We start from the raw sequence: 23,646 nt of genomic DNA on the forward strand, positions 1-23,646 counted from the left end.
CACCTCCTGCCAGCCAGAGTGTCACTACAGAAGTCTCGGACTACGCTTGGGGAGCACATCTAGAGGGCAGATGCATTCAGGGAACTTGGACCTGTCAAGTTCAACTGTACATAAATCTGAAGGAAATGATGGCAGTTCAGCAGGCTTTGCTGGCTTTCAAGCATCTTCTCTCTCCTGGTACTCTTTTAGTCAGGACAGACAACACTACAATCGTGGTACATCAACAAGCAGGGAAGGACTCACTCTTACCCCCTGTGCAGACAAAGCATGAGACTATGGTCCATAGCAGCCTATTTGGGCATTCATCTGATAGCCCAGTTTATTCCAGGAAGGCTCAACACCTTGGCAGACTAATTGAGCTGGCAGGTACTGGATCCTCACGAGTGGCAACTAAACAGGACTGTCTTCCATGGCATCATTCAGCGTTGGGGCACCCCTCAGGTGGATCTCTTTGCTTCTCCGACCAACTACCTTCTTCCAACCTTTTGCACCAGGGATCATCACAACAAAGCTTGGAACGTGGATGCTCTGTCCTTCCCCTGGACGCAGCTATCGATCTATGCATTCCCTCCTCTGCCTCTTCTTCCCAGAGTGCTGTTAAAGATAAGGGACGAAAAACCAAGGACCATCATCATAGCTCCAGACTGGCCCAGGCAGCATTGGTATCCACTTCTTTGCAGTCTCTCCCAGTCTCTGGTTTGGCATCTTCCCCTGTTACCAGATCTGTTGGCTCAGGATGGAGGAAAGATTCTGCATCCTCACTTTCAGATTCTGCATTTGGCTGTCTGGCTCATAATTTAGACCTTTCTCAACAGGTAGTTGAGATTCTTCATGAGGCCAGGAGGCCTAGTGCTAGGAAATCTTATGCAGGAGGGTGGAAAAGATTCTCCATTTGGATGCAGACTAGAGGAGAAGACCCATCTCAACCTACTCTTCCTCTAATTCTTGATTACCTGGCAGGTTTACTTAGTGGTGGACTTTCTTCTCTTCTATCAAGATTCATGCTTCCGCTATTTCTGCTCACTGTTCCTTTGAACAACCCTGTTTCTCTCATCCCCTGATGAAACTGTTCCTCAGTGGAGTTAGCAATTTAAAGCCTCCCAGAAGGGCACCCACTCCTGTTTGGAATCTTAATTTTGTGCTTGAGAAACTTACTCTGCCTGCCTTTGAACCTGCTGCCTCAGCAGATTGTAAGTTTCTCTCCTGGAAAATTGCATTTCTTTTGGACATTACTTCAGCTAGAAGAGTGTCTGAGCTGCAGGCCTTAATGGCAACAGAGCCTTTTATCACTTTCCATGTGGATCGGGTTTCTCTTCGGGCTAATCCTTCTTTTATGCCTAAGGTGGTTTCTAGCCTGACTCTTAACCAGTCTGTCCACCTGCCTACCTTCTTTCCTAATCCTCAGAGAATAGAGGAGAAAGGTTGCTGCATTCACTGGATGTGCATAGGCAACTTAGATTTTACCAGGATAGGACTAAACCTTTTCTGAAAGTCAGATCAGTTGTTGGTCAGTTTTGCTCCTGGAGCCCAGGGCAAAGCTATTTCTAAACAGACCATTTCTAAGTGGATTGCTCATTGTATTCACTTTTGTTACTTACAGCATGGAAAGGATCCTCCTCAGGGCATTAGGACCCATTCTACTAGAGCTACCTCTGCCTCAGCAGCTTTTCTTAAAGGTGTACCTACTAAGGACATCCTGGAAGCAGCTACCTAGACCTCTGTCCACACTTTCACCAAACATTACAATTTGCCCTTGTTTTCTAAGTCCAGGGCTGGTTTTGCTACTGCAGTGTTGCAGGGCATTCTTACCAACCATTAATCAGTGGTGTTTCTCCTCCCTTTTTGTTTCTTTCGTGGGCTTTGGGAATCCACCCATTTGTAAGGACTGCAACAGTGAAACATGATGAACATAGTACAGTTGTGTGAACTTGCCATAAATGTAGATGTTAGAGTGTATTCACTGTTGCAGTCCTGGTTTCCCCCCTTCCATCCCCTGTTTTTTTCCAAGGGCACAGACTAGATTTTTTTTTTTTTTTTTTTTACCTGGGCTTACTTTTTTGGAGGCTCCCGACAGTTATGGTAAGAAAAACTGAGGAAATGACGTTGTCTGCCTGTCTTTATACCTGACGTCAGGCTTAATCCGGAGGCAGCCGACATCCTATATCAAGGACTTTGGTATTTTGGCCAACTGCGGGCTACCGGGAGCTGGATAGCCCATTTGTAAGGACTGCAACAGCGAATACACTCTAACATCTACATTTATGGTAAGTACACAGCTGTACTTTTTAAACTGCCAGGATCATACATTCAATTTTTGCTTCTGTCTTTTAAAAACATGAAAAATGTAACTGTTAACCTGACCCCTTCTAAGATGAGGAATTCTTTGAATACTTCTATTTTATCTGCTTCTCATATAATCAAACATTCTTTAAAGGGTTCTTCTGATGCATCTGACACTGTGTCCAGAGCTGTTGCTTCTAGGTTAGTCATGAGATTTATTTGGTTGCATTCTTGAAATCTTTGTGAAGATGATAAAACTGAAATTTTAAATTCTCCCCTGGACATGGAAGTTCTGTTTGACCCTTCTTCTACTTAAGTGCTTAAGAGATGTTAAGAGAAGGGAAAATTGATTTGGGGGTAATCTAAATCATTTAACCCTTCCATTTAAGGCAAGTACAATTTTTCCTTCCTCCTCAACTCTGTTTTTGGAAAAGAAATTCAAGTAGTAAGGTTCTCCCAAATGGGATTTTAAAAAGCAATGCCAAGGAGGCTCCAGAAAGAAATATAGAACCTGTCAAAGCCAAAGACGGTCTACTAATTCAAAATGACAGCTGCTCAGGTGGCATAGAGGAATTAATCCCCGACTACAGCCTAGCTGACCCAGGTTTGATTAGTGGCTCAGGTGACTAACAGGAGCAACAGAGGAGGGATGGTCATTACCATCTGGGGGGGAGTGACCTTAAGAGTGCTTTGTATGTAATCCCTGGTGGAGGACTGGGACAAGTGAAGAAGAAAGACGTACTTCAAAGAAGGGATTAGGATGGGGCCTAAGACTGAATGGTTGTGGAGGAAGGGTGATATGTCAGCACATACCCAGTGATGTTCTTCGTGTTTCACTGTTGCAGTCATTACATTTCGGTAATCTGCTGGCAGGTTGCCCTCACTCGGCCTGATTAACAAAGTCTTGGGTCCTGCGTCGGTTGCTGTCCCTTCTTCCATGATGTCAGGTCGTCAGGGGTATAAAACATGCAGCCGATGCCATTACATCAGTCTTTCTTGCCGCACTGTGCCCGAAGCAGAAGCAGTTCGCAAGTGCTGGTCGGCCGACTCCTGAAATTTTAGTTTTCGAGTTTCAGAACCAAAGTCTTCAACCTAAAGCTAAGTACCCCGTTGGGGAAACTTTTTCTTGCTCCTTACCGATGTCAGTAAAAGTTAATAATTACATTACTTGTGGGAAGCAAATACCTCATAAAGATTTTCATTTGTAATGTATTCCTTGCCTAGGTCCTGGCCACGACATACCTTGCTGTCGGTTTTGTGCTTTATGTAGTCAACGCACTATCCGTCCTCGGTATATTTTTGCCTCTAAATATTTTGGTTCTCTGTTTAATTATTGAGAAATGTCGTCTGTTAGCCATCCGACTACCGGAATTCCGAAAAAATGCAAAGAAAAAGACAGCAGGCCGTTGAGGTCCAAAACTGCCGACGACGCTTCTCCTAAGCCAGTCGCCAGTTCGCCGGTACTCAGTGAAGCGCTTTCGCAGCCCCTGATACCCGCTTCTTCTGATTTGCAGGCCTCTACTGAAACCCATTCGGAGTCCGGTATGCCACGAGCTGCTTCATCTATGGAACCCACGGATGTCTCTACCTTGGATAGGTCTGGAGCTGCTGTGCAGGCACCAGCTTCTGAGGGTGTATTCAGGCCTACAGACTTGCATATTAAACCGACTCCACCTTCAATACTAAGGCCTAAATCTCCATCTATGTCTAAAAAAACGACGCCCAGGCCACATGTTCAGGCCCCTGTGCCTAAAATATAAATAATCAAAATGGCTGAAGGTTTAATTACTCTAATCAGGGGTAGTCAACTCCCCCCTTCTAAGAGGACTAGGACTGAGCTTGACTATGAATCTTCTGATCAGGATTCTGTCTCTTCTGTCTCCTCAAATGATCTGGATTTGTCCATACCTACTTATGAGGATTCTGATGCAGAGGATTCCATTCCCTCTGCTTCCCCCCCTGAGGACTTTTCTTTTGGGGAAACTTTACATACCTTAAGGGAGCATTTCCACTGGAAAGTCAGGAATTTTCTGAATCAAAAAAGAGGCTTGGGGATTTCCTTCTTCCTCCGCATAGGCCTTTGGCTATACCTCCTGTACTAGACATTGTTGATGATGTGTTTTCACAATCTAGTATTTCCCCTGATTCCCTGCCTCCGGCTCCTAGTAAACCTGACAGATACTACAGGGTTCCTGACTCCCACAAGTTCCTTTTCAAAAATCCTGATGTTCTTCATCTCACATTGCTGCAGTCCTTACACTTGGGTAGTCCGCTGTCCTCGGTCGGCCCGAATATCAAAGTATAAGGCTGACGTCGGTCAAGGCGCATTTGACTGACATCAGGACGTCAGGGTACAAATGCGCATGACCGACGTCATATCCTCAGTCTTTTTTGCCGCATGGTCCGATGCAGAAGCAGCATTGCAAGTGCCGGTTGGCGTTCTGAGATTTTTCGATTTCGAAGTTTCAGACCGAGTTCAAAGTTGGCTAAGTACCCCGTTGGGGAATATTTTAGTTTTTCTTGCCTCAGTGATTTACCGGATGTCAGAAAAAGTCAATAATTGCATTTCTTGTGGGAAACAGATACCGCATAGAGATTGTCATACTTTGTGTATTCCTTGCTTAGGGCCTGAGCACGACGTTGTTGGCTGTCGCTCTTGTGCTAGATTTAATAAACGCACTATAAAGAGAAGGTTGGATTGTGCAAGGTTAGTCTTTGGGAAGCGGTGCAATTATAAAATGCCGTCGGATGCTCCGACACCCGCTTCTTCGAAGAAGCGCAAGGACAAAGCAGTTAAGCCTAGGCTAGAAGAACCGTCTGTACCGGACGCCGGTTCTTTAGAGGTGTCGGTGGAGCCGGTGGCTCCACCGGAGGTTTCTTTGTGTTCCCAGGGTGAGACTTTATTATTGCAAGATGTGGCCTCTCAGGAGGCAAGTCAGGCTGAGGGGGCTTCTCAGGTTACTATACTCCCCTCCCTTCCTAGGGTGGCTAGGCCCTCTCCTTCTGTTTCAAAGGCTTCTCCCAGGGGCAGGCCAGGTTTAGCTTCAGTTGGTGTTACCCCTAGCTCTTCAGGAACTGTGCCCAAGAAGCATATGCTTAAAATGGCAGAAGATTTGATTACTTTGATTAGGGGTTCTATGCCCCCTCCTGATAAGAGACCAAGGGTGGAGCCTGAGCTGGGGGGTTTTGAGCAGGCTTCAGATGTTTGAGTCTTCGGCTGAAGACTTGCAGGAGTACTCTCCTTATTCTGATTCTGATGTGGATGATTCTACTCCTTCTGCTTCTCCTCCTGAGGATTTTTCTTTTTCAGAAACTCTTCATTCCATGAGGGAGCATTTTAAGTGGGAAGGTCAGGACTTCTCTGATTCCAGGAAAAGGCTTAGGGAATTTTTGTTTTTACCCCAGCATAGGCCTTTGGCTATACCTCCTGTTTTGGATGTAGTGGAAGATGTTTTTACAGAGGCTTCTCTTAATCCTGATTCTTTGCCTCCTGCTCCTGTTAAGCCGGATAGGTATTACAGGGTGCCTGAAGCTCATAAGTATCTTTTAAGAGTCCTAGGGCAGACCCAGAAACTGTTAGCCAGGGGCCTAAAGGTGTTAAGGCTTCTGTTGTTAAGAATCCGGTTCCTGCAGACAAAGAGGCTAGGGCCTTGGATAGATGGGGAAAGAAAGTTTATACTTCTTCCACTCTTGCTATGAGGGCTTTGAATTGCCAGTTTCACATGTTGAAATACCAAAACTATCTCCTTTCACAATTGAAGTCTAAGGTTGATGCTCTGGCAGTAGGTATTGATTGTAAAGAGTTGCAAGATTTAGTACATGTTTCTGAACAGGTGGGTAAGCATTCTTTGCAATGTGGTGTTTATGCTGTACAGGCCTCGTCTAGGGTGGCTGCCACTGGGTCAGTTCTTCGCAGGCACGCCTGGCTAAGGGATCAAAATTTGTCTGAACATGTTAAAACAAGGATTTTAGATGCTCCTTTACAATCTGACGTGTTGTTTGGTCCTCCTGTTGAGGCAGTTTTAAAGAAAATGGAAGACAAAGCTAAGTCTATGCAGACTGTTAAAGATTTTTTGCAGGTTCAGCCTCCAAAGTTTAGTAGAAATTGGCCTACTAAGGGGTGGACGTATCCTTCTTATGATTCCCAGTCTAGGGGTAGATCTAGACGTGGTAGGGGCAGAGCTCAGGGCTCTTTCAGGCCTAGAACAGGGAGTTCTCCTGCACAGTCTTCGGTGAGGGCAGGGGTCAGTCCTTTCGTAAACAGACCCAATGACCTACCTTTTCAGCTGCCAGAGCCTTCTTGTCTGGCAGCACCTTTGGGAGGAAGGTTGGCACTTTTCAAAGAAAATTGGAGTTTAATTACCCAAGACAGATGGGTATTGGATATCATACACCACGGCTACAGGTTTTATTTCCATACCTTGCCTCCTTTCAAAGGCATGCCAGACGTTCCTCCTCAACAAAGAATAGAGGCTCACAAGCAGGTTTCTCTGTTGCTCCAAATAGGGGCCATACAGCCGGTCCCTATGCCAGAAGTGGGCCTAGGATTTTATTCTCGCCTGTTCCTAGTACCAAAGAAGGGGAACACGTGGAGACCAATTTTGGACTTATCTATCCTCAACACTTATCTGGACATTCCCAAGTTCAAAATGTTGACGTTGCAGCAGCTTTTACCTCTGCTGGGCAAAGATCATTGGATGGTAACTTTGGATCTCAAGGAGGCTTACCTTCATGTTCCTATCAGACTAAGTTGCAGGAAGTATCTGCGTTTTGAGCTGGGACTTCTCACTATCAGTTCTCTGCATTGCCCTTTGGCTTATCTACTGCGCCCAGAGTGTTCACGAAAGTTCTGGCTCCAGTGATAGCTTTCTTCAGGCTAAAAGGAATACAGATCTATCCTTATTTGGACGACTGCCTGATTCTGGCTCAAGGAAGGAAGAGCTTCTTCATCATTTGGAATATGTGATAGCAGTGCTAAGATGCCTGGGGTATTCTGTGAACGAAATAAAGTCCAGTCTAGTACCCTCTCAAGACATGTGCTTTCTGGGTGTGAGACTGAATACAGCATCCCAGATGGCCTTTTTAACCCCGGACAAACAAAAGAGTCTATCCCTTTACTTCCATCAACTATCTCATCAGTCCGGGCTGACTGCAAGGACAGTCCTTCAAGCCTTAGGGTTCATGGCATCTTGTATTCTGGTGCTTCCCAATGCCAAACTGCATATGAGGAAGCTACAATGGTATCTCAAAAATGTATGGACACAGCACTGCCAGGATCTGGACACTGTCATTCAAATAATACCTTGCATTCAAAAGGAATTTTTGTGGTGGGCTCAGGTTCACCTAAACAAGGGACTCTCTGTGACCCGGCCAGAGGCGAGTCAGATTTTAACGACAGATGCCTCAGACAAAGCTTGGGGAGCTCATCTAAATGGAAAGTGGATACAAGACAAGTGGCCTGCCAGACTACAACATCTACATATCAATCTGAAGGAGATGTTAGCAGTCCAGTTTGCATTAATAGCTTTCAAGGATTTACTTCTTCCAGGGCAGGTGTTGATTCTAACAGACAACACAACTGTCATGTGGTACATCAACAAGCAAGGGGGAACGCATTCTTATCCGCTATGCAGGCAAGCAATGATTTTGTGGGAGACTGCTCTCAGTTTACAGCTCAATCTTCAGGCAAGGTTTCTGCCAGGAGCACAGAACTCCTTAGCAGATGTGTTGAGCAGACGGATTATGGATCCCCACAAGTGGAAATTGGATCCTCATGTATTTCAGAAATTGACAGTGTCCTGGGGAACTCCAGACATAGATCTGTTCGCTTCTCCACTAAACCATCAGCTGCCAAAGTTTTGCACAAAAAGGTTTCATCCCACAGCTTGGAAAGTGGATGCTCTTTCTTTCAATTGGAGCAATCTTCATGTGTATGCCTTTCCACCTCTGCCTCTCCTCTCAAAGGTACTTCTAAAGGTCAGACAGGACAAGCCAAGGATGATTTTAATAGCTCCAGATTGGCCTCGACAGCACTGGTACCCATTACTGAGAAGTCTGGTACGGAAGCCTCCATGGCCTTTGCCTTCGATTCCACACCTGTTGTCGCAGGAGGACAGTCATTTGCTAAATGTCAAGCTTCACTCTCTGCACCTAACAGCCTGGCATATTCTGTTTTGAACCATAGTGGGCCTCCACTTCCTCAGCGAGTTTTGAATGTTATTTTGGAAGCTAGAAGGCCTAGTACAAGGAAAGTGTACGCAGACAAATGGAAGAGATTTTTATTTTGGAGTGCAGCAAAAGATTTTGATGTTTCTGAGCCTAATTTGTGTGTGGCTCTTCAATATCTTACTGAGTTACTAGACAAAGGTTTGTCTTTCTCTTCTATTAAAGTTCATGCTGCAGCAATTTCGCTCACTATGATTGCGACCCACCATTGTTTTCTCATCCTTTGTTCAAGCAATTTCTTAGAGGGCAAAGAATATAAGACCCCACGAAGAGCTCCTACTCATGCTTGGGATCTCAATTTTGTGTTGGAGAAACTCACTCTACAACCTTTTGAGCCTGCAGCTACTTCTGAGTTGAAATATTTGTCATGGAAGACTGCTTTTTGTTGGCCATTACCTCTGCAAGAAGGGTTTCTGAACTGCAGGCCCTTATGGCAGTTGAGCCTTTCTTGATTTTCCATAAGGATAGGGTATCATTACGCACTAATCCTTCCTTTATGCCTAAGGTGGTTTCTAGTGTGGCTTTAAACCAAACTATTCATTTGCCTACTTTTTATGCAAATCCCCAAAATAAAGGGGAAAAGATTTTGCACACTTTAGATGTACACAGGCAGTTGCGTTATTATTTGGACAGAACTAAAGGGTTCAGGCAGTCTCAGCAGTTGTTTGTTTCTTTTGCTTTGAGTTCTCAGGGCAAGCCTGTGTCAAAACAAACTATTTCTAAGTGGATTGGGTTTTGCATTGCTTTCTGTTATTCCCATCATGGCAAGGAGATTCCAGCTGGGATTAGGCCTCATTCCACTAGGGCTACTGCCACTTCAACAGCTTTTGAGGGAGTGGCAACCAAGGATATTTTGGAGGCAGCTACTTGGAGTTCAGTGCATACTTTCTCTAGGCATTATCACCTGCCACTTTACTCTAAATCCAGGGCTGGTTTTGCCACTGCTGTTTTGCAGGGCATCTTGGCAGCTCCTGCTTCCTTGTAGTTAGCCATCCTCCCTTACCTCTGCTTTGGGATTCTACCCAAGTGTAAGGACTGCAGCAATGTGAGATGAAGAACATAGTACAGTTTTGTACCTACCATAAATGTAGATGTTCGAAGATCCACATTGCTGCAGTCCAATTTACCCTCCCTCCTTCCCCTCTGTAGTTAGAGGTGGTTGTGTAGGTTGGGTTGTACATATTGTGTGTATTGTATATACTGTACATATAGTTAGTGCAAGGGTGGTTGGTTGGTTGTTTGCTGTCTTTTGGTTTTGACCTTTATTTTTAGGGTCTTCTGACATCTGGGGCAAGAAAAGACTGAGGATATGACGTCGGTCATGCGCATTTGTACCCTGACGTCCTGATGTCAGTCAAATGCGCCTTGACCGACGTCAGCCTTATACTTTGATATTCGGGCCGACCGAGGACAGCGGACTACCCAAGTGTAAGGACTGCAGCAATGTGGATCTTCGAACATCTACATTTATGGTAGGTACAAAACTGTACTTTGTGGACCCAGAAACAATTTCTCAGGGGCCCAAGTGCATTAAAGCTTCTACTGCTAAAAATCCTACCCCTTCTGATAGAGATTCCTGGGCGCTGGATAGATGGGGTAAAAAGGGTTTATACTTCTGCAACCTTGGCAATCAGGGCTTTAAACTGTCAATTTCATATGCTAAAATATCAACAGCATATGGGACTGCTTAAACAGAAACTGATGTTGATTTCTGACTGTGTGGAAAATAAAGATTTACAGGATTTATTACATTCAGCTGAACAAGTTGGAAAACATACTTTGCAATGTGGTTTTGATTCTTTAGGGGCCTCTTGCAGGGCTGCTGTTTCCTGGGTCTGTGCTTAGAAGCATGCTTGGCTTAAGGAGCAATCTCTGTCTGATCTTGTTAAAGCAAATTTGTTGGATGCTCCTTTAACTCAGGACTAAGGCTGAAGAAGTTCTAAAAAAGATGGAAGATAAAGCTAAATCTATGCAAACTGTGAAAGATTTCTTACAAGTGCAACCGCCAAGATTTAGTAGGCACTGGCCTACTAAGAACTGGTCCTTTCCAGCTCATCCAGATCCACCCAAGCCAAATCCAGACACACCAAAAGCACCAGGTTTCAGTCCCAAGGGACTCTCAGAACTAAGCAATGGGGAGCTTCCACTTCCAAATCTGGAAATAACAAGACAACCCCCCCTATGGTAAACAGTCTCAATGACTTCCCTTTACAATTACCAAGCACTTACCTTTCAGCCGCCCCTTTGGGGGGAAAGATTGCTATTCATGCAAAAAATTGGCAACTCATAACCCAGGACAAATGGGTTTTAAATATAGTGTTCCAGGTTCATAGGTAGGTACTAGGCTATCTGCCGCCCCATTGATTAATTAACTGAGCCTCTGTCAAGCAGAGCCAATGCAGTGATCCCAGGGGTGTACTTTCTGTTACCCATCCACTCCTCAAGGCTTCTCTTGAAGAGTGTTAATGAGGGGCTCTGCCTAATGTAGTTAGGAATTTTGTTCCAAAGCATGGGGAGTCTCTGTGATAGGAATCTCTCCCTCCAGCATGTTCTATTTATTGTTGTGGCGAGGTTTAGCTCACTAGAGTGCGTGGCTCGCAGTGACTTGGATTTCTTTAGGTGGAGCATGTCCATCAATTCTGAGTTGGACATGGCTTTGTAAGTCAGGCAGAGATCACCTCTGAGTAAGCGATATGCCGTTGAGTACAGCCGGAGTTTTTTCAGTCGGGCTGCATAGGACATATGTTTGAGGCCAGTAATCCTCTTGGTGAGGTGCTTTTGTGGTCTTTCAAGCTGTTGGAAGTGTCTTGTGATGTACATCCCAAATGGGGCATTGTACTCTATGATGGGTCTGATGAGTGATGAGTAGAGGGGCACTATAACCTCTTTATTTCTAGATGCGAACCCCTTAGTAATTAGATGGGCCACATAGAAGGATTCCTTAACTACTTTGGCAATATGATTGCCAAAGGAGAGATTACTATCTACCTGGGTCTCCAGATCTCTTATTACCTCTTCTGTATTAAGGGGGCTGCCGCCTATGTGGTAATTCGTGGGTGTTTTGTTTTTCCCCAAATGGGATGACTGTGCATTTTTTGGCATTTAGCTTGAGGCCATGACTTTGACACCAGGTGTCTGTCTCAGTAAGGCCTTTTTGGAGGATGTCCGTGTCAACCCGAGAGTCAATTATGGCTCCCAGTTTGCAGTCATTGGCGAACTTGGTTAGCCATAGTCCTCCTGTGTTTGCCTGTACTTCTGAGAAATATATGCCGAACAGTAGGAGTCCCAGAACTGAGCCACCATTTGTGACTGGTTTAGAGTCCAGACCTGGAGCCCGCTATTCTTACCGTGTGAGTTCTGTCTGTAAGCCAGTTGGCAACCCATCTTGTGACGTGTAGGGGTTTATGTTCAGGCTGGTGAGTTTTTCTATAATACCCGAGTGTGGAATGGTGTCGAACACCTTGGCAAGATCAAGGTAGGCTGTGTGAACCACCTTTCCCTCTTCTATGGCCTTTGTAACTGTCTCGAAGAAGTCAACCAGTTTTAGTAGGCATGATCTGCCCTTAACAAAGCCAAACTGGGTCGGTTCAAGTGTTTGGAGGTTCCCAATGTTTTTGTTAATGAGTTCCATGATGATGCGCTCCATAGCCTTGCAGAACAGGCTAGTCAGGCTTATGGGGCGATAGTTACCAGGGTCAGTTGTGGCTCCTCCTTTGTGGAGCGGAATAACCATTGCTGTCCACCATTCTATGGACACGTAGCCTGTGGAGAGGCTGAGGTTGAACAGCATGTTTATGTGGGGGGGGGTTAGCTCGTTCTGTAGTTTGTGCAAGGCGCAGCCTGGGACACCATCTGGCCCCATTTATACTGTATTTTTGGCTTTTGAAAGGGCTGTTTTCACATGTGCTTCTGTGATTTCCGGGACACTACACTTTTCCAGTATTATTGTGGGCCCTTTTGAAGGTGAGAGGGAGGTGAAGTTTGCACTGAATCTATCTGCCAGTATGTTGGCAATATCAGTAGGTTCAGTATATTTTGTGCTATTTTGCACTATCTCCGAGCATATCTGCGAGTTGCCACTTCGATTTTTGACATAGCTAAAGAAGGCTTTGTGGTTATCTTTTGAGTCCTTGGCTATTTTTCTTTCGAAGTTAGCCTTGGATGATTTTATGAGGGACCTTAGTTTCTTACTGATACTGATCAGGGATGTCTTTCCTTCTTGGGATTTGCTTTTTTTCTGAACTAGTTTCCTCCTTCTGTTGTATAGCCTGTTTATGGCAGGGGTCCACCAGACTGGTTTCCTTCTCTTAGAGGAGTGAGTCTCTGTTTTGCTAGGGATGGGCACTATCCATGCATCCTTGTAGGTGCTCATAGAGTGCAATTGTTCATTTCCACACGTTACCAACTCCAAAAGGGTGTCCAGACCTTCCCCCAAATCAGTGGGCAAAGGCTCAGAAACAAGTACTTTCCATCTTAAACATGGGGGTTTTCAGCTGGTCCCCGAAGAGGAAAAGGGACAAGGTTTTTATTCCAGACTTATCCTGTTACCCAGAAAAGACAATTCATGACATCCAATTCTGGACCTGTCTACTCTAAACACCTTTCTGGACATTCCAAAATTCAAGATGCTGACTTCACCAGTTACTTCCTATGTTAGGCAAGGATGCCTGGTTGGGCGGGAGACTTAAACCTTGACACGGTTATAAATAGAACGTGCTGGAGGGACAGATTCATCACCCAGAGACTCCCTATGCTGTGGAACAAAATCCCGGTACATGTGAGGCAGAGCACCTCGCTGGCCTTGTTCAAGAGGAATCTTGACCAATGGATGGGAGATCGCAGATATACCCCAGGGATTACTTCAGTGTCACTGCTTGACAGAGGCACAGAAAAATGATAGGCATAGTTTTTATTCAAACTAAAGGGGTGGCGAAAGCCACATAACTATGGGCTAGGCTTATAAATGCCCTTGGGCAGATAGCCTAGTATGAACCTATGAACCTAAATCTAGATTTGAAAGAAGCTTACCTGCATATCCTAATCAGGGAATCTTGCAGACGATACCTCCGCTTCAAAGCAGGCTACTTGCACTATCAGTTCTCTGCACTGCCCTGCGCCCAGGGTATTCACAAAATGACGGGCTCCAGTAATTGCATTTTGCAGGCAAAGAAATATTCAAATATATCCATACCAGGACGATTGTCTAATTCAGGCAGAAAACCAGGCTGTACTTATAAAACATCTGGCGTTTGTAAAAAAGGGTTTAACTTGTCTAGGGTACACCATAAACAAAAAGCAATCACAACTGGTACCCTCTCAATGGATTACATTCCTGGGTGCAAGCTTGAATACAACTGCCCAGATGGCTTTCCTCATGCCAGAAAAGCAAATTCATTTGGTAACTTACTTCAAACAGGTGGCCACAAAAACTCTGCTGTCTGCAAGACAAATTCTGCAAGCTTTGGGATTCATGGCCTCCTGGATTCTTCTAATTCCATATGCAAGACTGCATATGAGGAAACTTCAGTGGTACTTAAAAAGTTTTTGGAGTCAACATTGTCACAGCCTGGAAACAATGATTCTTATCATACCTTGCCTACGCCTAGAGTTCCTATGGTGGGCAGAGGCCTGCCACCAAAACAAGGGACTGCCATTCACACTACCTTATGCCACCCAAACCCTTACTACAGACGCATCAGACTATGTATGGGGGGCTCATCTGGCAGGGAAGTGCATTCAGGGCAAATAGAGCCCAAAGTAAATGCACGTGCATATCAATCAAAAAGAAATGTTAGCTGTACAGAATGCTCTGGCAGCCTTCAAGGACTACATTCATCCAGGACAACTACTGGTAAAGACAGACAACACCACGGTTATGTGGTACATAAACAAGCAGGGGGTACACATTCCTGCCCTCAATGCAGACTAGTCTTGGCATTGTGAAACATGGCCTTGAGCTACCAAGTGCAACTACAAGCTCAATTCCTGCCAGGAAAGCTGAATATTCTGGCAGACGAACTAAGCAGAAAACTCATAGACCCACACGAATGGAAACTGGAACCACAGATTTTCAACATGTTGACAATCAGATGGGGGAGCCCAGACTTAGATCTATTTGCCTCCCCCCAGAACTACCAGTTGGACAAATTTTGCACAAGAACTCCTCACAAAAAAGCTTGGAAAGTGGATGCTTTGTCCTTCAGCTGGAAAAACCTATCAGTCTACGCATTTCCCCCTCTGCCTCTACTCTCCAAAGTTCTGCTAAAAGTCAAACAGAACAAACCAAAAATGATTTTGATTGCTCCTGACTGGCCACGCCAACACTGGTACCCACAAATTTCTCCATGGCACCTGCCACAGACACCTTCCTTACCGTCTCAGCAGGAGAACCAAATTCTGCACCCACAGCTCTCAACATTGAAACTTGCAGCTTGGCTAATCACTTAAATTCACCCTTAGCATCTCTGAGCAAACCTGTGATGGATGTCATCTTGGAGGCGATAAGACCTAGTACTAGAAAATCTTATGCTGACAAATGGAAAAGATTCTGTGCCTGGAATCAGTCTCAAGGGATGAGCACAGCAGCGCTCAATTTACCTCAGATTTTACAATATTTAACTGAGATGCTTCACAAGGGCCTGTCATTTTCCTCCATTAAAATCCACGCCTCTGCCATTTCAGCTCATTACAACACAGAACCTCCCCTCTTCTTCTCTCATCCTCGTTCCTCGGAGGGGCCAGAAACTTGAGACCACCCAGGAGGGCACCAACCCCTGCCTGGGACCTTAACTTTGTATTGGAAAAACTCGCTCTAACTCCTTTCGAGCAAGCTACTACTGCAGACTTAATTTCTTTCTTAGAAAACAGCCTTCCTTTTAGCAATCATTTCAGCTAGAAGGATATCTGAATTACAGGCCCTTATGGCAGTGGAGCCTTTCATCATCTTTCATGCGGACAGGGTGTCACTCGGGACCAATCCATCCTTCATGCCCAAGGTGGTATCCAGTGTGGCTCTTAATCAGTCCATTCATTTGCCAACTTTCTTTCCCAGTCCGCAGAACAAGGTGGAGCGGATTCTGCATTCATTGGATGTGCACAGACAACTTAGATTCTACTTGGACAGGACTAAATCTCAAAGAAAATCTGAACTGCTGGTGACATTTGTTGCAGGAGTAGAGGGAAGGGCTATTTCAAAACAAACCATTTCTAAATGGATAAGCCATTGCATTAATTTCTGCTATAAGCACCATGGAAAACCTATCCCCCAGGGGATCAGATTTCATTCCACCAGGGCTGTATCTACTTCTACAGCCTTTCTCAGAGGTGTTCTTACCAGGGATATTAGAAGCTGCAGCCTGGAGTTCAGTTCACACCTTCACCAGGCATTATCACTTACCAATTTTCTCTAAATCTAGAACTGGTTTTGCCACTGCTCTTTTGCAGGGCCTTATAGCTGGTCCTAATGCTGTATAAATCCATCCCCCCAACCATAACTTTGGGAATCTACCCAAATGTAATGACTGCAACAGTGAAACACGAAGAACATAGTACAGTTGTGTACACTTACCATAAATATAGATGTTGAAGTGTATTCACTGTTGCAGTCCTGGTTACCCTCCCTCCAGCCCCTGTTTTTTCTATTACTACACCTCTACTTTCTTTTGCTATGCTTAAAAGATTTTTTGGTGTATTGGTGTATTTGCTTTGGTTGGAGTTATATTTTTGTGTTTTTAATTTTATTTTGCTCCTCATTGGGTGGGTGGGGGGGGGAACTTGACATCTGGGGCAAGAAAAACTGATGTAATGGTGTCGGCTGCATGTTTTATATCCCTGACGACCTGATGTAATAGAAGAAGGGACAGCAACCGATGCAGGACCCAAGACTTTGTTAATCAGGCCGACTGAGGGCAACCTGCTAGCAGAGTACCCAAATGTAATGACTGCAACAGTGAATACACTCGAACTTCTACTTTTATGGTAAGGGTACATAACTGTACTTTCTGGACATCACCAAGTACAACCCATGAGGAGTAAAATAGTGTGGTGTTGGTGAAGGTTGGTAGACCCAGCAATGAATATGGGGCACTGGGGTAGGGAGAAGTAAGATGATGTGAAGGGGGAACTTTGAAAAAAAAAAAAGACTGCTTGCCTCTTCATGCCCCCCCCCCCCCCCCAGCACACTCTTCCTCTTCCTAGCACCAGATTGCTTCAGAGATATGAACTCAAAAAGTAATTCAGTGCTTAACAGTGGGAGTCCTTTCCAGGGGGATTCCTCCTTGCCTAGTAAACCAAGTCTCCGTGTTTTCAATGCAACCAGTGTCTGCCTGCTAGGTGGGCAAAGGGTTCAAAGATTTGTCTGGTGCCAAAGAGGAGAGGTGACTTGGAGGCCATTGCTAGATTTCTCCTGCCTGTTACCATTTTGTCAAAAGTCAAGATACCAAAGTTCTATTCCTTCAGTCCCTTTTACCTCTTTCCTCTTTACTGTCTTTTGTGTTAAAGCTAGATTTAAAAGATACCTACCATCACATTCCCATGGCTTTTTACTGAAGTCTCCTTTTAATCTTTATTTCAGCAGCTCTGTTGCCTGAACCTCCAACATTTAGGTAATCTAACTGTACGTGCAAGTAAAGTCAAATCTGGCAGCTAGCTTAGAGGATTAAAGAGCTGTTAGTGAGCTGTTTCCTGTGGACCAAATGGTGCAGGGTTTTATTCCCTCAGCCTCTATTACCTAACTGTGTGACTCTGAGCAAGTTACTTAACAAAGTACAGTTGATGGGCTGTGTCTGAAAAAGGTCCATGGAGATCAGTGGTCTAACCCAGAAAACAAATATGATGATGATTATGATATGTGATAAAGCAGAATCGTAGACATTAAACATTCAAAATCAAGTTTGCATTTTCACCTTTGTCTCAAACTCACCAGACTTCAGACAAAAACTGTATTTTGATTTCTACTACTGCTGTTAGAATTTCATGTGGTTTGTAAAGTGCTTTCTGATAAAATACTTTAATAAAACTTTACTGTAATAAAACTTGTCAAGTTCTGTCTGCAAGTCTGTCACATATGAAGCATCACTGTTAGTCTCATCTGAATGTTTTTGAGATTGTTTTACTTTGGAGTTAATTTTCAAGCTGCTTACTTCATGTTACATTTAATAAAAATGGTGTGCTTGCAGACAGTGCAGAAAAACATTTTCTTTGTTGGAACGCTTTTTGTTTTTTTTTTTTTAAATTCTTTCTTATTGCTTACAGGCGGTAGTCAAGATCAAACCATGATACACCTGCTGGCTGGACTGGAGGAGGATGGGTTCCAGACTGAGAATCCAAGTCAACGAACTAATCATCAGGTCACAGGGAGCCGCGGCTATTCACAGAACAGTGATGATGAGGAGAATGAGCCTGAGATTGAAAAGGAGGAGATGGAACTTAGCATGATAATGTCCCAGAGTTGGGATACTGGCATTCCTGACCAAGATACCAAAGCCAAGTATGTATCTGAGGGAGAGGAAGATTGCATGTTTTAAGTATTTCCCAGTCTACATCTGTGCATATTTTAAGTATTTCCCAGTGTGTGTCTTAGTTTTGACATACAGAATGAACCTTGGCAATACTTTGAAATTTTTAGCAAAGGTACCCTGCATGATAGTGACTATGATGCTGTACTTCATTGACCACGAGTTAATTTATTCTTGTCTTGTGTTTTATGCATAATTAACCAGATATGTGATCCACATGGACCCTTTTTTTGCCATGAGCCAGATCAGTGGAAAGTATGTGAAAATGTCAAACCTTCATCCCAAGGCAGAATAACTAGTTAAGAAAAGGCAGTCTACTTGGAAGTCATTGCATAAAAATACATGTTACAGCTTTTTAACTGGTACATATGTCAACCCTGCAACAGTGCCCTAACGTTAACAAAAAAGTGTCCTAAAATCACTGTAATGAAAAAGGATGCTTTGTGTCAGCCTTCTTTACTTTAAGGTGACAAGAGATAAGTTTATACACCTTTATTAAATTATCACTTAAGACATAAGCAAACCCATATTAACAGAAAAGAAAACAAACCATATTAACATTTTTACTTTTTGTACACCTTATATATCAGTTATCTTTTCTTTCTTTACAGCTGTTACCAGTAAAATATTACATGTTGTTCTTCTTTTGGCTTTTCCAGGTTAGGGGTCTCCACTGCGGAACTCTGGTCCGCTAAACGACTGGTAGTAGATTTTTATGGTGCTGAGGTGCCAGCCTGACAGCCAACCTTTGAAGGCATGCCCATTCACGCATGTCTTTCGAACGTCACTTGACCGCGGGGAGGACATGCAGAGTCCACACACAAGGCGCTCCAGCCAACAATCGAACGGGAGAACCTCTTGCTGTGAGGCGACAACACTACCGCTGCACCACCACGGCTTTACCACCAGTAAAATATTACATAATTTGCTCAATTCCTGCATTCCCTTAAACGTCAATTCTCCTGCTTCTGAACTTTGTTCTGCATGTCTTGTTCCCACAATTTCCACTTATTTCTATGTAATTTTTCCCTTTCCTTTTCTAAAGCTCCATCTTCTGATTTTTTTTTCTCTTTTATAATATTCAGTCCTTCAGATACAGTTGGTTTAGACTATGATTTCCATTTTCTAATAATTGCTTTTTGGCAGCCAACAAAATTAAACTTATCAAGGACTTACTGTGGCTAGGCAGTTCAGATCCTGTGTCCCAAAAAGAATAATTTCCTCAGTTAAAGCTATTTACACACCCAGTATTTCTGACAGAGTACTCTGTAAGGAATTTTTGAAATATGCCAGCTCACTACACTCCCAAAACAAATGTTCTCAGTTACCGCTTTCTTTCCCCATCGCACCTACAGCATTTGCTACCCACCTGAGGAAAAATTCTTTGAAGTCTGCTTGGGGCTTAAAAATACCTATGCAGACACTTCCAAGCAAATTCCTAAATCTCCTACACTTTGTTTTATAGTCAGGAGCCAAATTTAGTCCTCCCATTCTTCTTTTGTAAATTGCTTTTCTAGTCCTTCTTCCCTGTCTCATCTAACTTCCTCTGATAGATTCTTGTAGTTTTCGTCCAATATTTTTTTACACCCTAGAGGTTGTCCTTTTTTCACAGCATATTCTGTTCTAGATTCAACTAAAAAAAAATCTTCCAGAGCAGGTCTTTACTTATGATTCCCTTATCCCTTTCTTTTTGTCTGTACTTGGATATCAATCCCTGCTAGGGAAGGCAGCCTCTAGCCTGCAGTCCATACGTGTTCTTGGCCTCATCCTATGTAGAGTAGCTCAGCAGGTTAAGCACCAGACCAGTGATATGGGAGGCTGTGTAACTGTGAGGTCTAAACCCACATATGTTTTGTGGACCAGTGGATAGGAAATTGGAAATTCACCCTTGATCTGACACCTATGCCTCTGATGGACAATGGCAGCCGTTAAATCATGTCCTAACTTTATACACGCCTTAAAATAACTTAAGGCACAATAACTCAGGAGATACATTAGGGTGGCATGACTAGGCTTGTAAAGACCCTAATGCTTGTTAGCCTAGTGTGCCCCTATGAACTCTATTACCTTTTCTCTCTAGTAATTTACTCCCAGTACCTTCGTTCCTTTGCCAGTTTTCTCCAGTAAAGTCCATTCCCCTCTTGCATATTTTCTGTAGTTCTACTTCCAGTCATCCCTATTGGAGAAATCTCCTTTCTCCATTTTCATATTGGTTTAGATGTTCTTCATTCCACATTGCTGCAGTCCTAACTATTGGGTAGTCCGCTGTCCAGTCTGCCCGAATACCAAAGTATATGGCTGACGTCGGTCAGGGCGCATTAGACTGACGTCAGTACGTCAGGGTACTAATGCGCATGACCGACGTCATATCCTCAGTCTTTTTTGCCGCATGGTCCGATGCAGAAGCAATTTTGCGAGTGCAGGTTGGCGTTCTGAAAGTTTCTGAAGTCAGAGTTTCAGACCGAATCAAAGTTGGCTAAGTACCCCGTTGGGGAATATTTTGGTTTTTTCTTGCCTCAGTATTTAACCGGATGTCAGAAAAAGTGAATAACTGTATTTCTTGTGGGAAACAGATACCTCATAGGGATTACCATACTTTGTGTATACCTTGTTTAGGGCCTGAGCACGACGTTGTTGGATGCCGCTCTTGTGCTAGATTTAACAAACGCACTATTAAGAGAAGGTTAGACTGTGCCAGGTTAGTTTTGGGAAGCGTTGTAATTATAAAATGCCGTCGGAGGCTCCGACGCCCGCTTCGGCCAAAAAGCGCAAGGACAAAGCAGCAAAGCCTAGAGTGGAAGAACCGACAGTCCCAGACGTCGGATCTTTAGAAGGCTCAGTGGAGCCGGAGGTTTTGCCAGGTGTTTCTTTGGAGTCTCAGGGAGAGACTTTACTGTTACAGGATGTATCCTCACAGGAAGTAGGCCAGGCTGAGGGGGCTTCTCAGGTGGCTGTTCTTCCCTCTCTTCCTAAGGTGGTTAGAGCCTCCCCTTCTGTTTCCAAGGCTTCTTTGAGAGGCAGGCCAAGTTTAACTTCAGTGGGGGTTTCTCCTGCTGCTTCAGGGTCTTTGCCTAAGAAACATATGCTTAAAATGGCAGAGGATTTGATTACTATGATTAGAGGTTCTATGCCTCCTCCTGATAAGAGGCCTAGGGTGGAACCTGAGTTTGAGAGTTTTGAGCAATGTTCGGAGGCTTCTGAGTCTTCGGCTGAAGACTTGCAGGAGTATCCTCCTTATTCTGATTCTGATGTGGATGATTCTACTCCTTCAGCTTCTCCTCCTGAGGATTTTTCATTTTCAGAGACTCTGCATTCCATGAGGGAGCATTTTAAATGGGAAGGTCAAGATTTCTCTGATTCCAGGAAGAGGCTTAGGGAATTCTTGTTTTACCCCAGCATAGGCCTTTAGCTATACCTCCTGTTCTGAATGTGGTGGAAGATGTTTTGCAGAGGCTTCCCTCAATCCTGATTCTTTGCCTCCTGCCCCAGTTAAACCGGATAGGTACTATAGGGTGCCTGAAGCTCATAAGTATCTTTTAAGAGTCCTAGGGCAGACCCGAAACTGTCTCTCAGGGGCCTAAAGGTGTGAAGGCCTCTGTTGTTAAAAATCCTGTTCCTCCTGATAAAGAGGCAAGGGCTTTGGATAGATGGGGAAAGAAAGTGTATACTTCTTCCACTTTAGCCATGAGGGCTTGAATTGTCAGTTTCACATGTTAAAATATCAGAATTATCTCCTTTCACAATTGAAATCTAAGGTGGATGCTCTGGCAGAAGGTATTGAGTGTAAAGAGTTGCAGGATTTAGTTCATGTGTCTGAACAGGTGGGTAAACATTCCTTGCAATGTGGTTTTGATGCTGTGCAGGCCTCCTCGAGGGTGGCTGCCACTGGTTCTGTTCTTCGAGGCATGCCTGGTTGAGAGATCAGAATTTAGCTGAGCATGTTAAAACAAGGTTTTGGATGCTCCTTTGCAGTCTGATGTGTTGTTTGGTTCGCCTGTGGAAGCAGTCTTAAAGAAAATGGAGGACAAGGCTAAGTCTATGCAAACTGTTAAGGATTTTTGCAGGTGCAGCCTCCAAGTTTAGTAGAAATTGGCCTACTAAGGGATGGACTTATCCTGCTTATGATTCCCAGTCTAGGGGTAGGTCTAGACGTGGTAGGGGCAGAGCTCAAGGTTCTTTTAGGCCTAGGACAGGGAGTTCCCCTGCTCAGACTTCTGGTGAGGGCAGGGGTCAGTCCTTTCGTAAGCAGACCCAATGACCTGCCTTTTCAGCTGCCAGTACATTCTCGCCTGGCAGCACCTTTGGGAGGAAGGCTGTCTCTTTTCAAAGAAAATTGGGATTTAATTACCCAAGACAGATGGGTTCTGGATATCATTCACCACGGTTACAGGTTTTATTTCCATACCATGCCTCCTTTCAAAGGCATGCCAGACATTCCTCCTCTACAAAGACAAGAGGCTCACAAGCAAATTTCTCTGTTGCTCCACATAGGGGCCATTCAGCCAGTTCCTGTGCCAGAAAGGGGCCTAGGATTTTATTCTCGCCTGTTCCTAGTACCGAAGAAGGGGCACACGTGGAGGCCAATTTTGGATTTATCTATCCTCAACACTTATCTGGACATTCCCAAGTTCAAAATGTTGACGTTACAACAGCTTTTACCTCTGCTGGGCAAGGATCACTGGATGGTAACTTTAGATCTCAAGGAAGCTTACCTTCATGTGCCTATAAGACTAAGTTGCAGGAAGTATCTGCGTTTTCGAGCTGGAAATTCTCATTATCAGTTGTCTGCATTGCCCTTTGGCTTATCCACTGCCCAGAGTATTCACAAAGGTTCTGGCTCCAGTGATAGCTTACTTCAGGCTAAAAGGAATTCAAATCTATCCTTACTTGGACGACTGCCTGATTCTAGCTCAAGAAAAGGAAGACCTTCTACAGCATTTGGATTATGTCATAGCAGTGCTAAGATGCCTAGGGTATTCTGTGAACGAAATAAAGTCCAGTCTAGTACCCTCTCAAGACATGTGCTTTCTGGGTGTGAGACTGAATACAGCAGCCCAGATGGCCTTTTTAACCCCGGACAAACAAAAGAATCTTTCCAGTTACTTCCATCAACTATCTCTTCAGTCCGGGCTGACTGCAAGGACAGTCCTTCAAGCCTTAGGGTTCATGGCATCTTGTATTCTGGTGCTTCCCAATGCCAAACTGCATATGAGGAAGCTGCAATGGTATCTCAAAAATGTATGGACACAGCACTGCCAGGATTTGGACACTGTCATTCAAATAATACCTTGCATTCAAAAGGAATTTTTGTGGTGGGCTCAGGAATGTCACCTAAACAAGGGACTCTCTGTGACCCGGCCAGAGGCGAGTCAGATTCTAACGACAGATGCCTCAGACATTGCTTGGGGAGCTCATCTAAATGGAAAGTGGATACAAGACAAGTGGCCTGCCAGACTACAGCATCTACATATCAACATGAAAGAGATGTTAGCAGTCCAGTTTGCATTAATGGCTTTCAAGGAGTTACTTCTTCCAGGGCAGGTGTTGATTCTAACAGACAACACAACTGTCATGTGGTACATCAACAAACAAGGGGAACACATTCTTACCCATTGTGCAGGCAAGC

At 44.3% G+C, this 23,646-nt stretch overlaps 1 protein-coding gene across 1 annotated transcript in view; it reads left to right on the forward strand.

The window, feature by feature from the left end:
- The window catches only part of REV3L (REV3 like, DNA directed polymerase zeta catalytic subunit), a 2,860,434-nt gene that overhangs the window by 612,480 nt on the left and 2,224,308 nt on the right, over nucleotides 1-23,646 (forward strand). Inside the window, exon 11 of the mRNA XM_044062729.1 lies at nucleotides 17,758-17,992. Within this exon, the coding sequence (XP_043918664.1) occupies nucleotides 17,758-17,992 (235 nt within the window). The remainder of the gene's footprint in view (nucleotides 1-17,757; nucleotides 17,993-23,646) is intronic.

The sequence above is a fragment of the Protopterus annectens genome, chromosome 2.part1 (assembly GCF_019279795.1).
Source record: "Protopterus annectens isolate FY-2018-M chromosome 2.part1, PAN1.0, whole genome shotgun sequence".
NCBI classification, from domain to species: domain Eukaryota; kingdom Metazoa; phylum Chordata; order Ceratodontiformes; family Protopteridae; genus Protopterus; species Protopterus annectens.